At 34.6% G+C, this 14849-nt stretch overlaps 1 protein-coding gene and 1 long non-coding RNA gene across 3 annotated transcripts; one reads left to right on the forward strand and one right to left on the reverse strand.

Moving 5' to 3' along the window:
- Positions 341-1182, forward strand: LOC109335268 (mini zinc finger protein 2-like). 2 transcript variants are annotated; one of them, XM_019571397.1, is made up of 2 exons: positions 341-501; positions 634-1182. In XM_019571397.1, exons 1-2 carry the CDS (start codon positions 490-492, stop codon positions 925-927), a joined length of 306 nt encoding a protein of 101 aa, XP_019426942.1. In that variant the 5' UTR covers positions 341-489; the 3' UTR covers positions 928-1182. The 2 variants fall into 2 exon arrangements, with proteins under 2 accessions (XP_019426942.1, XP_019426943.1); XM_019571398.1 differs by having other exon boundaries at positions 349-506.
- LOC109335269 lies at positions 831-2578 on the reverse strand. The gene is made up of 2 exons (XR_002106189.1): positions 2087-2578; positions 831-937 (listed from the first exon to the last, which is right to left on the reverse strand). It is a non-coding gene; the product is annotated as an uncharacterized LOC109335269 (long non-coding RNA).

Consider the following 14849-nt stretch of genomic DNA (forward strand, 5'->3'; position numbering starts at 1 on the left):
ATTATTATTGAGATATTACATGTTATAGATACAAAGACTCTTTCTCACGAATCCAAGATCGTTTATACGATTACTCATAGGTTATCTATTAATGAGATTCACATATTAGGAGTGGTTATTAAACTCGCGCTTTTATAGCGTATGAGGTGAATCCTTATCAAATGTATCACTATGTTTAGCTCTTATCATTATTTGATACTTTTCACACTTTTAGTAGTAAGTTGAATTTGAATGGTTAGAAGATGATGTAATAGAACATACCTAACAGTAAGAATTTTTTAACTAATATAGTAAAAATTATTTCCAATATTATTAATTCTAAGGTTTCCAAGTAAGGAAAACCTGTGAATTAACTTTTACATGATGGAATATCACATACCTTGAAAAATAAAAGTGATTATGAGCTGTTCCCACTTAGTTTTAAAATTTTAATATATTGGACATTAGGTTTACCTTTTATAAATACACATTCTAGGGCTAGGGTTGCGTATGCATAACAAGGTAAGGTGCACCTTCTCTGTCTCTCTCTTTCTTTCTCTCCCTCTACCTGATTTTTTTCTAATCTAGTTTCTGATAATTTCATTCACCAAACCTCTTAGATATTTGTCAACATATATAACTATATTTTTGCAGGGTTTTGAAGAATTTGGTAGCATGAGGAAGCGTCAAGTAGTAGTGAGAAGATCAGAGGAACCACCTACAAGAAGTGTTAGGAGTGTGAAATATGGAGAGTGCCAAAAGAATCATGCTGCTAATGTTGGAGGATATGCTGTTGATGGTTGCAGAGAATTCATGGCTAGTGGTGATGAAGGTACAGATTCTGCTCTCACTTGTGCTGCTTGTGGTTGCCATAGAAACTTCCACAAAAGAGAGGTTGAGACTGAAACAGTGAGTGGATGCTCTTCACCAACCTCTTCAGGAACTTGATCATAATACCCTTCAAGAATTATGTAATATATTCTGTGAACTTACTTGCTTTTGCTTGTTAAGTGAGATTTTAAGATATAGTATTGGACTTGTTTGGTTAATTTTCTAGAACTATATGTTCTAGAGTAATGTATGGTTTCATGGTTGATGTGTGTAAAAAGGGTGAAAAAAAACTAAGGTAGTTGGAAGTTGTTTTTGTGAGATGAGGAGTGCAAATTTGGTTTTTCTCTTCTTAATTTCTTGATTGAGGCAGTCCTCTTTTTTATATGAATTTTAAAAAAAATTACTTTACCACTCAATTTTTATTTTTATTTTTTTGGGATATTTTTTTTTACAAATTATGTAAGTTTGAAATATGATGAGTAAATTGGTTATGGTTATGGTTTGGTGATCTTGATTCCATTCAATATCATATCCTTTGTGAGACAATGTACCAAACCCCACTTTGTTTTGCCTTGTGTGTCTATTTTTTCCCATTTTTCCTGATTATAATTGGCGTGTCTAAATTAAACTCTTCTCATATATGATCAAGATGCATTGTTCCTGAATTTAATATCACTTTTTTTTACTATATCATACATGCTAGTTTCTTGTGTTTATAACAAATGTGTTAAAAAAATCACAATTATAGCCCTTCCTAAATATATTATTTTTGCATTTATCACCTAAATAATTAAACTCTATAATGCTAACCACACTTTCCTTATCTCTTCATCTTCTTAAAGGGCACTACTAACTTATCATGTTATAAGTTCCAAAACAACCTCGAATCCACTAGGTAGTGTCGTTTGAGATCACCTTTGAAATGCATTAACGGTCCACATGTCTAATCATGTTGGTTGTTGAAATAAAGAACTTTCATTAACTACTTATTAAAAGTTGTTTTAAACAAGCTCAAACTAAAAAGAGAGAGGGTAAAAAAAAGATAAGAGTGCATATAAGTGTTGTCTCTTTTACTAATTGGTCAAAGCAATTGATTATTAGAATTAATACCAAAAGTTAAAAGCAACCAAACACATCCTATATAGCCTAGGTATATTTTAATGTTCCTATAATATGTATCAAGTAGTTACATGTGTTTGGTTAAACTCTAAATGCTGTTAAAGCAATTATACAAAAGGAAAATATGAGATTAATTAGAAGGGTACATACTACATACCTTTGCATATGATGATAGGAAATTTGATATAGCAGTGGGAGAAAAATGAAAGTCACAAACACAAGTCTTTTTAGGTGTTCAATAAGTGGCATCTAACTAAAATTAACATGCAGAATGTGCAAAGGTGAAGATATTTGGAAGACACTTATTGTGCCCTATAGCTAAGCTTTCATAAAAAAAGATAGCAAGTACCACCTTTTGTATGCATAGATAATTTCCATGTGAGTTGCTGATAACAAAATAGGAGATGTTAGGCATAAGACCATGAAAGGGAACAAACTTTCAGGTAAACGTTAACTCTGAATCAGGTATATGTCTATTCCAGAAAAAAATATCTTCACATAAATTATCATGACCTTGCTAACATTTATGAAACATAAGGTTAAAGGTGTCTTGCTCCATTTTATGTTTCCAAAAGAAGGAACTCTCTAAGCTATAACGAGTTTTTAATTTGTTGAGTAGAAGTTAGGCATTAAGACCATTTATGTCCATTTTTCATTTACATGTTTGATTTCACTAAAATCATAAGTTTCATTGAATAAATAATAGTCCCATATATGTACACTTGGTTGAATTCGAAATAAATATAAGATAGTAGAATGGTGCTGATGTTGGATTTCGTGATGATTATGTTGTGAGTGACAATCATAATGACTCCCGTTAAATTTTGGTTTCATTTTAAGATACAAGATTAGAGTACGTATCTCTAAATTCAGCTTGAGTGTGATAGGAGCAACTAAGCATTTTTTCACCTAAAAATAGGGGAAAATGTATATATTGATGGTGTATAAGTTTTATGTATTGTCAGTGTGTCATCCACCATTCATATTTAGTTATTATTAACTTTTCAATAAAATTAATCCAAATGAATATGAATGATATAATGATTGTATATAAATCTTTACAATAATAATATATAAATATTACACTCAAATCTTATTACCCAAAGTGAATTGAGATCTTAATACATTATTTTTATTTCCTCATTCTATACTCAAATTGATTTTAAAGTAGCTTTTCCAAAAATATAAGAAGTTCCAATGTCAAAAAAATTCCCTTTTACTTAAAAGGGTACAGAATGAATACTAGAAGATTGGCTATTACCCAATATCAGGGTGTAAGTAGTTCTAAATTAAACTATGAAACCAATGAAATTAAACAAATCAAACCGAAAATTCTAGTTTCATAATTTGGTTAAAAAAAATTGTGGAGAACTAATTAGGTTTTGTTCGAGGTATGGTTCCACAATTTCATGTTCAAAATAACAAGACCTAAATCACCATTTTCCTTGTTGAGTCAAGGAGTGTTTAAAACCTATCTTATCCAAATAACCTAACTTGGCCAAAAAAAAAGTAATGCAATGGGTGAGAAAGTTCATTAATTACTTATTAGAAATTAGACCTCTATATTTTTGTGTCAATGTTCATGTTATATTTGTAGTCATTTCAACCCAACTTGATGTCCAATGAATTAAGTCAACAATACTTTTCATGATAATGTATTATAAAGAGAAAAAGGAATGTCAACCCAATTACAAGTTACATAAAAGTTCAATACAAGAAAAATGAGTGATGCACCATTGCTCAAAAGAAACAAAAGTTACACAAACTAGATTAGAAAGTCATAACTAGGATTTAACCTGAATTAAATCCATGATGTGAATATAACTAGGTTCCACCTAAAATGACTTCATTCCTCATTATTCAGACAGATCAAATAACAGTAAACTACAACATTCTCCATATAGATTTTCCCTTACGAGAAATACATAAAGCATCATGATTCTGAATAAAATCAACAATAGTAGGCGGGATATGAATCTAGATTTGAAGCCAAAAGTAAAAACTCCTCCAAACATTGGCCACAGAAGAATAAGAGATAAAAATGTGGTCCAAATTTTCATCATTCATCAAACACAAACTGCAAGTTATAAATTGGGTTTGAATTAAAAAATTGACTTTGTTATCATAATAATAAGAGAGATATAGTGCAAGCAAAGTTCATGCTTATCCATCCCCTCATCACCCTGAGAATCAGGTTAGGTCTATTGCCTAAGGGAAACCGAAGTATAATGGAAAAGATGAGAAGAAATAGCAAGTGAAGCATATACCATAGGCTAACAAACAATCTACATATACAATCAAAAAGCGTGTTTATTAAAAAGAGAACGGTTGGACACAATAACTATTGTATTATTGTTGTGATTTGGGTGCCTATAACCACAGGACGTGGATAACTGTGTAATGTTTTGCAAATTCAAGCACAATTACCATAAAAAACTGAAATATTTCAAACCCAAATCAAGTCCAACCTACAGTTTAATCAGTATTAAAGTGGAGAAGAAGTTGAGCCATTGCAAGCCAGAAATCTCAACATGCATGAACACTCTTATTGATTACTACTTACCATAGGAAGAATATCAACAACAGTTGGTTCAACTATGTTTGACAACTTCATAGTGTTTAATCAATTAAAACAAATTAATATGAGTATAATATAATTTAAATAGATGATTTTAACATAACAATGTCTCACACATTGTTCAGAGAAAATAGAGAGTCCAGTGAGATTAATTTTCGTGCAGTGGTTGGAGGGGACATACAGGTTGGGGAAGGTGATGGAACCAGACATGAGAGAGGACGGATTCAGGATCATTCAGTTAGGAAGGGTGGCAGTTAAAATGAGAGGGGGCGACTTCTCGGGCAGACTATTTTAAATAAATTGAAGAAAAGGAAGTGACTTTCTTTTTCATCACCTCTCTTGGGGAGTGTGTGCTAAGTGAGGGAGTGTTGGGGAGGTGGTGATTCCGCCCAAGAGAGACAAGAGGGGCAATCACTTTGGGTTCGTAAGGTTTAAGAAGAAGGAGAATGAGAGTTTTCTGGAGAAATCACTTCAGAATGTATGGATTGGAAACTTTAAGATTGTTGTCAACAAACCAAGATTCAACAGAAATAGAGAAAGGATTGATTTAGCACCATTCAATGCAAATTTGAACCAGAGGGAGCCGATGAAGATGCAGATTAACAAAAGTTCAAAAACTTTGGTAACTACTCAAAAATCTTGGAAAGAGGTTTTGGTTAATGGGGAAAAAATTAGCACTAAACAGGATAATGACAATTGGTCTGGACTGGAATATAAGATCCCGGATGAAGAGATGCAGAGTTTGAAAAATTGTTTTGTGGGTGAACTTTTAAGGGCAGAGGAAGTAAGGACGGTGAATGTTATCTTGGCGAAGGAAGGTTTTTTATCCATTCAAGCCATTCCTATGGGTGGCAATCTTATTCTATTCAAAGGGGGAAATCAAGAGGAGATGGTTCAAATGATGAACATGGCAAAGGAAAGTTGGAGTGAGTTGTATATCAACATTCGAAGGTGGTCACCGATGGACGTGGCTAAGGAGAGGTTGGTGTGGTTGAAGTTCTACGGGGTTCCTGCTCAAGCTTGGAATGTGTTCTTCTTCTCCATGTTGGCTGAAACACATGGCAAATTTGTGAGACTTCATGAGGACACCTTAAACAAGAAAAGAATTGATGTTGGATTTGTTCTTATTCTTACAGACTCAAATGTGAAGATTGACCACTCTATGGTGGTTAAGATAGGAGATACCCATTTTGAAGTAAGAGTGGCTGAAGAAGATTTTATCATGTTCAATAATAAATCCTCTGTGTGGCCTGTAGAAGGGAACAAAAATGTTTCAGATAGGGCTCCTTCAACATGTGACAGTGAGTGGTCGGAAGAAGCCATGGCCGGCTGGGGGGTTGATAGTTGCAATGAAGAAGATGATGACGTGGACCCTACATTGAGTAGACTTTTTGCTCCTCTGCGGATTGTCAGGAATCCTAGAAAAATGGAGAAAAGTGTACAGTGTGAGGGTGATGTGAACAACCCTTTTTTGGTGAAAGAGGGTGGAGAGAAGAAGAAAGGAAAAATTGCTAATAATAGAAAAGGAAAGAAGCCTACCCATTTGAAAAGAAAGCACATTGGGAAGAAAGATGAGAGGTTGGATAACAGCTTTTTGCTTGCAAGCATAAAGGGGAAGGTTGTAGTGGAAATGGGGAATCTAAACTCTAGGGTTCATCCTTGTTCTCCTAAAAAAGCTGAAGAAAAAATTGGGCCACTTCCAACCCGGCCCAGTTTGCTACTTGCAATAAATGACCCGGTTCCTTCATGTGACCCGATCCATTCATCTCCTAATTTTAATTAAGGGGAAGCCGGTTTGGGCCAACTTCCTTGGGCCAATGAAGTTGGTTGTATTAAAGCTGTTAAAAGTAGCTTGAATTTAGCTCAAAATACACGGATTGGGCTTGAAGGTATTAATCTTGCTTGTGCTGAAATGCAATTAGATGAAGAAAGCTTTTCTAGGTATGGTGCAAATTTAAAGAATAGAAAGTTTGAGGTGGGGTCCACCTCTAAACAGGCTAAAAAAGCCATAAAGCATTGTCAAAAAAATCTTCTAATCAACCTTGTGAGGGACAGAGAAGACGTGGGGTTGGGAAAAAAATTCCAAGAAGATTAAATCTTCCACTCATCTCAAAGCCAACATATTGGCGAGATCCTTGAAGAAATTGGGAGACAAAAAAGCTAGAAGATTGAAAGAGAAAGCTCAAATGGACAAATCTTCACTCCACGTGAATGCTAATATGGTATGTAGTGGTGTAGAGGATAAAGAGCTTGATTTGGATTCTCAAATTAGTAACTCAATTACTGATTCTCATGTGAGAAGTGCTAACCGTTTACATCTTGAAGAAAGTTCGCTTGTGACTGAAAAAATTTGGAAACTTGGAAAAAAGATTGGTGTTACTCATTATGGAGATGAATATGAAATTATGTCCAGATCAAATGATATGGAGGAACGAGATAGATCAGAATATGCAAAATATGCAAAAGTTGACCATCGGAAGTTAGAAGGTATCCAATGATTTGTGCTTATTTGAATATAAGGGGATTGAGGAGTATAATTAAAAGAAGATATTTAAACAAGTTAATTAGGAGCTTTGATGTGGATTTTATGAGTATTTAGGAGACTAAATTGGAGGATTGTGATGACAATCTTTGCTTGAACTTATAGGGCAATCAAGACTGTCAATGGGTGTTCAATCCATCTGTGGGGTGTTCTGGAGGCATTCTGAGCATTTGGGATTCTACAAAATTTTCAAGCATTAATATCTTTAGAGGAGATGGCTTCTTGGCATTTCAAGGAGTTGTGGTGCAAAGTCAGATAAATGTTTGCTTAATCAATATTTACTCTTCATGTTTATTGGAGGCTAAGAAAAAATTGTGGTCTGATTTATTTAGTCTGAAAAGAAGTACAGGGGATGGGTTGTGGTGTTTTATGAGGGATTTTAATGCTGTCAGATCAAAATTAGAACGAATAGGAGGTTCAAATTTGTTTAGCCGTCGGGAAATGCGTTTATTCAATGATTGGATCGGTGCAATGGAGTTGATTGATATTCCTCTTATTGGTCACAATTTTACTTGGTATCAACCGGGAGGGGGTGTTATGAGCAGACTTGACAGATTTTTTCTCTCTGCGGAGTGATTGGCTCACTGGCCACATTCTACTCAAAGGGCGTTAGAAAGAGATGTTTCGGATCATTGTCCAATTGTTCTATGAATTTCTCTTAACAATCGTGGACCTTCCCCATTCAGGTTTAATAATTGTTGGCTAGCTTATCACGAGTTTAAGGAAGTTGTCACAAAATCTTGGAGTGAATCTCAGGTATCTAGTTGGTCAGCCTTTATGGTGAAGGAAAAATTGAAATTATTAAAAGTGAGACTCAAGGAGTGGAATAAGGAGGTGTTTGGTTGTTTGGATTCAAAATTGAGTGATTTAGCCAGCAAATCCAATCATTGGATATTTTTGGGGAATTTGCTATGTTATCAGAGGAGCAAATTTCTTTGAGGAAGAAGTATCTAGCTGATTGGTGGTCGACTGCCATGAGAAGGGATAACCTTTTAGCTCAAAAATCTAGAGCTAGATGGTTAAAGGATGGTGATGCCAATACTTCTTTCTTCCATGCTTGTATTAATAATAGGAAGAGGAGGAATCACATTCCAGGAGTTTGGATTGATGGTGATTGGATAGAGGAGGAAAATGAGTTGAAGGAAAAGGTATCAAATTATTTCCAGAGGGTGTTTTCTAACTCTCACATGGACTTTCCTACTTTTGATGGAGTGGGGTTTTCTTGTTTAGCAGATACTCAAGTTTTGGATCTTGATGTTGTTTTCTTGGATGAAGAGATCAAAGAGGCGGTATGGAGTTGTGCTACAGACAAGAGTCCGGGACCAGATGGTTTTAATTTCAGGTTTTCCAGGAATTTTGGGACACTATAAAGACTGATGTTGTGTCTTTTCTGCGGGAATTTTATGTAAATTGTAAGCTTCCAAGAGGATTGAATGCCTCTTTTATTGCTCTGATTCCGAAAATTAACAACCTAACAAAGATACAAGACTTCAGACCAATCTCTTTAGTTGGTTCCTTATACAAGATTCTGGCCAAACTCCTAGCGGGAAGGCTTAAAGGGGTCATGACTTCCTTGATCTCGCCCTCACAATCAGCATTCATACAGGGGAGAAATATTATAGATGCAACTGTTGTGATCAATGAGGTTATTCATTCTGTCAAAAGGGATAGAGAAAGGGTTACAATTCTTAAGGTAGACTTGGAGAAGGCATATGATTCGGTTAGTTGGAAATTCTTGGACTACATGATGTACATGTTTGGTTTTTCGATCCAATGGAGGAAGTGGATCAATGAGTTCTTAGTTTCTACTACAATGTCGGTTCTCGTGAATGGTACGCCTACGACTCAATTCTCAGTCTCAAAGGGTATCAGACAGGGGGACTCGATGGCGCCTTTCTTATTTCTCATGGTGGCGGAAGGCTTTGTAGGGTTGGTTTGCATGGCAAATTCTGGCGGTTTCTTGGAGGATTTTAAATTGGGGCATGCAGATGTTGAAGTGACAAATTTGCAGTTCGCTGATGATACAATAATGGTTTTCAAACTCACTATCTCTAATTTGTGGAGTGTGAAAACCATTCTTAGATGTTTTGAGGTAGTATCAGGATTGAAGATTAACTCTCATAAAAGCTCTCTGATTGGTATTGGAACTGTAGAGAGCTTCATGGTGACAACGACATCTTTTCTATCTTGTAAGATTGGTGTTATCCCTTTTATGTATCTAAGAATACCGGTAGGGGCAAACCCGGGGAGTATATCTACATGGAAAAATGTTGTTGACTCTATGGCTAAGAGACTTGCTCCTTGGAATAGGAAACACATATCCTTTGGAGGTAGGGTCATCCTTTTGAACTTAGTTTTATCTAATTTGCCTATCTACCTCCTTTCTCTCTATAAGGCTTATAAGAAGGTTACTTTGAATCTTATAACCCTTCAAAGGAAATTCATGTGGGGAAATAAAAGAGGTAGTAGAGGCATTCCCTGGGTGAAATGGTTGGAGGTTTATAAACCAAAGAAGTACGGTGGGCTAGGTGTTAAGGATCTAGTCAAGTTTAATGAGGCTTTGTTGGGAAAGTGGAAGTGGAGAAGACTGACTGAGCTAGATTCACTCTGGGTGAGAGTGATTGATTCAAAATATGGTCCAACAACGACCTTTGTTGCTTTACATTCGACTTCAAGGTGGTGGAGGGATTTGGACAAGATTGGCTCTATGGTAGGAACGCAAGGTGGGTGGTTGGATTCACATGTTTGGAAGGAAATTGGTGATGGTGAATCGACGTTATTTTGGCATGACATTTGGTTTGGGAACCAAAGCATTAAAGACATGTTCCCGAGAATTTTTTTGTTAGCTGAGAATAAACAAGCCTTAGTTGCAGATTATGGAGTGTGGATCAATGACTTATGGAGTTGGCGTATTTCTTGGAGACGAGATCCTTTGTCTTGGGAGGAAGACTTGATTGATCAACTATACAACCTGATAAACCATCATGGTTGTCAACAAGGTGTATCTGACAGATGGAGGTGGGGTTTAAATTCCACTGGGAATTATTCGGTCAATTCAACATATTTGGCATAGGTGGATTCTGATGTCTCGGCTAGGGATGAACTATTAAACAGGTGTTGGATTAGTTGTGTCCCGATGAAGGTGTGCTGCTTTATCTGGAAAGCTTTGAGAGGGAGATTGGCCACTAAAGATGAACTCCAAAGACGACATATTATTAATGGATTAGATATGAATTGCGTTCTTTGTATGGAGCAAACTGAGATAAAAGACCATTTGTTTTTAACTTGTCCCTTTGCAACTGCAGTGTGGAAAAGTTTTTATTCTTGGTTACAGGTTCCTATTCTTCTACCTAACTCTATTTTCGATCTTCTAGTGATGCATGATTCTTTTTATAATTCACCAAAAGGTAGAAAATGCTGGAGAATGTTATGCTTCGCTGTGTTATGGTCGATTTGGCTTATGAGAAATGATAAGATTTTTTCGGCTAAGGAGGTTAGCTTTACCCAGGTTATGGATCTGATTCAGATCCGATCATGGACATGGTTCTCTTCTACTAGTGGTTATTGCTATTATGATATTGCTCATTGGTGTATAAATCCTAGGTCTTATATTTCTTATATCTCTTCGAGTAGTCGTCTGTAATTGATTGTTGATTTGTAGTTGGGTTGGCACCCCTTGTGTCTTTTATTGGATTTCTTTGCTTATAAAAAAAAGTGTGTTTATTTGTTCGGCCTAAGTTTTAGGGACTGATGGACTTCAACATCACACAAGAATTGACCAAATTTCCAACACATGTATCAAGACACTTTTAAATACATTATCTTGGTCTTCAATTTATCTTTGCTCACACCTTTTCTAGATTCTTTGAAAGCATTTTGAGGCTGACATTCCACGAGAATATTATTCTTATGATTTCGTTCCAAATAAATTGGTTACATCACATGTAAAATTTGAAGCATTAAAAAATATGTATCAAGTAAAGCTTGTAAGTAATGAACGTTAATAATCCATTCAAATATTACTTAGTTTTCCTTCATGAAAGTAATGAAATTGTATACATATTTATTTTCCCTTTCATTTGGGTATCTTCTTTTATTTTTCTCCAAGTAAAGACAAATTGATTAAAGGACCACACGGGGTTCTTGCTCAATTACAATTGAATAAAAGCAACTATATAATAATAGAGACTTAAAAGACCAAAAGGGGTACTTGCCCGATTACAATTGAAGAAAAGCAACTAAATAATAATAGAGACTTAAAGACCACAAAGGGTAATTGTCCAATTACAATAGAAGAAAAGCAAATAAATAGTAATATGGACTCGACTATGGATCAAGTGGAGAAGGGATACAAGACTAAGAAGCAATACACAAGTGATCAAAATCATATGATTCACTTTGGAGTGGTAGAGATCATCCAAATGAATTTTGGCAAAATATGGTCTTATTTATTAATAATGGCTTAATTTTGAAATTTAGATAATGTGAGAAGCTCTATTAATAAGAATATGTATTAGTGATATAACTTTCATATTGAGGAAGAATAAATAAAGTAAAGAATATATATGGTTGTTGGGAAGGCTTGAAATATGTTATTCTATTAGTCTCATATTGTCTAGTATCAGAATAGAGTAAAATATCAATGTTATATATTGGACTCAGGTCCCTTGTTGTAATGTGCACCAGCTATAAACACCAAATATAACCACCTCATGGGCATGTGGGCTCATGGGTGCGCTAGGGTTTGTAATCCTTATTCTCTAATAATATCTTGGTAGTCGCTCAGCGCTCTAGGGACGTATGTACAATTGGTCAAACCCCGTTAACAAATTCTCTTGTTTCTTCGCTTCTATTTATTCTATGCACATTATTTGATTGCTTGTGGCCAACGCTGCGCAACGATTGTTTCCGTTGTACCAACAATTGGTATCAGAACCAATTGATAGTTGGCTCTTAAACCAGACGTCAGATAATGGCTAAAGAGGATGAAGGCATGATGACTAGACAAGGTGTGTCAAAGGTAATGGCAAAGATAAAGTAGATGAGTTGAAGGAGAAGGAAACATGACGAAATTATGGTGTGGGCGATGTATGTGTTCATCCAGAACCCCATAAGTTTATGTATTGGGTTAGGATCAAGGTGGAGATAGGGGCTCATAATATTGAGTTTGACCTAGAGACAAGTGATGACAATATCTCTCTAGATGTTGAGAGAATGTTCTCATTTGAGATGAGAAGTGGAATATCCTAATGGTGTGTCTCAGACGTCATAGTGAAGGATGTTAATTGTTAGCAGATCCACAAAAGCACAGAGGTGTTGACTAACTTTGATGTAGGGTGTAACATGGGCATTGGCTTTGATGCAAGGATGTGACATAGACATTAGTTAGCATTGACACAATGTGTATGTTGTGGGTACACTCCTTATGGTGGAGTATGATAGTTCTTTTGAACTAGGATTGTCAGAGTAGATAATGGTGATAGCGGTTGAGGTTTTCTAAGGATGCTCCAAGGTTCAGTTTGACTGAGTATTGAAGAGAGGATGATTGTTGGTGAACTTTTGTGTAGAAGTTCCAATATATCGAAAGACTTCCTAGCAATAGGTGGCTAGGCGGCGTGTTCCATTTGATGATGGTACGAGAAGCTGCATTACAAGTTTAGAGAGCTAGGCTCTTGGCAACATCGTCAAGGATACTCGAAAGGTCTATGCTGGAGGGGAGCAGTTAAAGAGAATTAGACATTGAGCAAAGTGGAGTCATATATTCGTTAAGATGCAGATTCTTGTGTAGATTTTCTAAGGAGCGAGATATTCATCTATTTCAATCACGTAGAGATTGTTGGGAATGCTTGAAATATGTTATTGTATAGTCCCATATTGTCTAGTATCAGAACAGAGTAGAATATCAATGTTATATATTAGACTCAGATCCCTTGTTGTAATGTGCACCAGATATAAGTACTAAATAGAAACACCTCATGGGCATGTGGGCCCTATGGGTATGCTAGAATTTGTAATCATTGTTCTCTAATAATATCTTGGTTTCCTCATTATCCCTATATAATTGACTCAACAACACATTTTTGTCAAACTATGATTCTTTTACTATCAAAGTCAATCTATCAACATTAGTTCCTCAATTAGTAGATTTTTTTTGTACTACCAATGATTTCTTTCACCTTTTTGGATAAAGAATTAATTCATGTTAGGGTTCGTGACTGCCCCTTCCACCCAAATTAGTAGATTAACACTTCAATATTATTAATCACTAATTCCTTATATGATTAATTAGTAGTCTATGAATAAAACTAACTATACTCACAAGATGAAGATCTATGATTCATAAGCACAGTTCTAATCCTAGCAACTATACTTATAAAATTAGAATTTCATTAGCACCTCAAATTCACCAACGACTAATTCCTTAGTCAAATTAGTAGCCTATCAATATAGTTCTATCCCTACCAAACATACTAACAAGATGAAGATTTATGATTCATCAATATAACTCAATTTCTAGCTACTATGTTCACAAAATTGAGAGTTACAAATTATCAATATAGATATATTCCTAGTAACTACACCAACAACATAAACAATGTGACTTATTGTATAAATTCATTTCTTAGCAATTACGACCACAATAAGATGAGTTGTTTTAATTCAGATTTAGAACATGAATTCCTTCATTAATTCACAACCTTAACATCATACTAAAAGGGTGTCAACCTCAAGTAAGTATTAAGCATAAAAGTAACTCATAAAAATCTAAAAGTGAAAAATGAGTATAAATGTCAATGGGTATATATCAAGTAAATATTACATCTAATCTCATCAAGAAAGAATAATTATCCACTATAATGGTTCCTATACACAAGGATTAAAATAAATAAATAGTGCTCATAAGAGAAGAAATTACATTTTCAAATAACATAAATTAGAAATTACATTTTCAAATAACATAAATTAATTCCTCTAACCTTTCCTCCTTGAATCTATACTTTAACTCCAGAAAAAATGCCGAACAAATCTAAGAAAATAGAGTACCAAATGTTGCCTTCAAATATTAGTTTGAAATACCGAATTTTATCCCCTTTTAAAGAGCTGGAAATTTGCCATCCTTACTAGGAAAATATAGAGTTCATTCTTACTTAGTTAATTTGTACACAACATGCACATTGGCAAGTATGAGAGGGGTGAGGATCATATCCTGCTTGGTTACGTAAAAACAAAAAACAAAAAATAACATAGTGTACTCTTTTATCCTTTAGATATAAAGATAAGATATTTTTACTTTTAAATATAAATATAAAAGTAACTTACCTCATAAATATGGAAATGATTCTTTTCATAAAAGAAAATGAGCATGGTATGTGTCAAATGATTAGATTGATGCTAGGCATATGGCTGACAATGAACCGAACCAACTTGATATTCGTTCGAAACTCGATTCGTTATTTAGCTCGATAAACTTGGTTCATGAACCAAATGAGCTGAACTTGAGCTCGTTAAATAAACGAGCCAAACTTGAGTTGGATATAGTTCGACTTGTTAGGTTCATGAGCTAGCTCGACAGATATATATATTTAATTATTTATTTATATATATATATATATACATATATATTTATATAAACTAATTTTTATGTTTATTATGATTCATACATTATTTTTTATATTTATTGTTATTATATATATAAAAAAGATTATATTTATATATATATATATGTATGTATAATGTATTTTTCAAATTTTAATTAATTATTTGAGTTGTCCAAATGAATCATTCAAACTGAACCGAATA

This window comes from Lupinus angustifolius, chromosome LG20 (assembly GCF_001865875.1).
Source record: "Lupinus angustifolius cultivar Tanjil chromosome LG20, LupAngTanjil_v1.0, whole genome shotgun sequence".
NCBI classification, from domain to species: domain Eukaryota; kingdom Viridiplantae; phylum Streptophyta; class Magnoliopsida; order Fabales; family Fabaceae; genus Lupinus; species Lupinus angustifolius.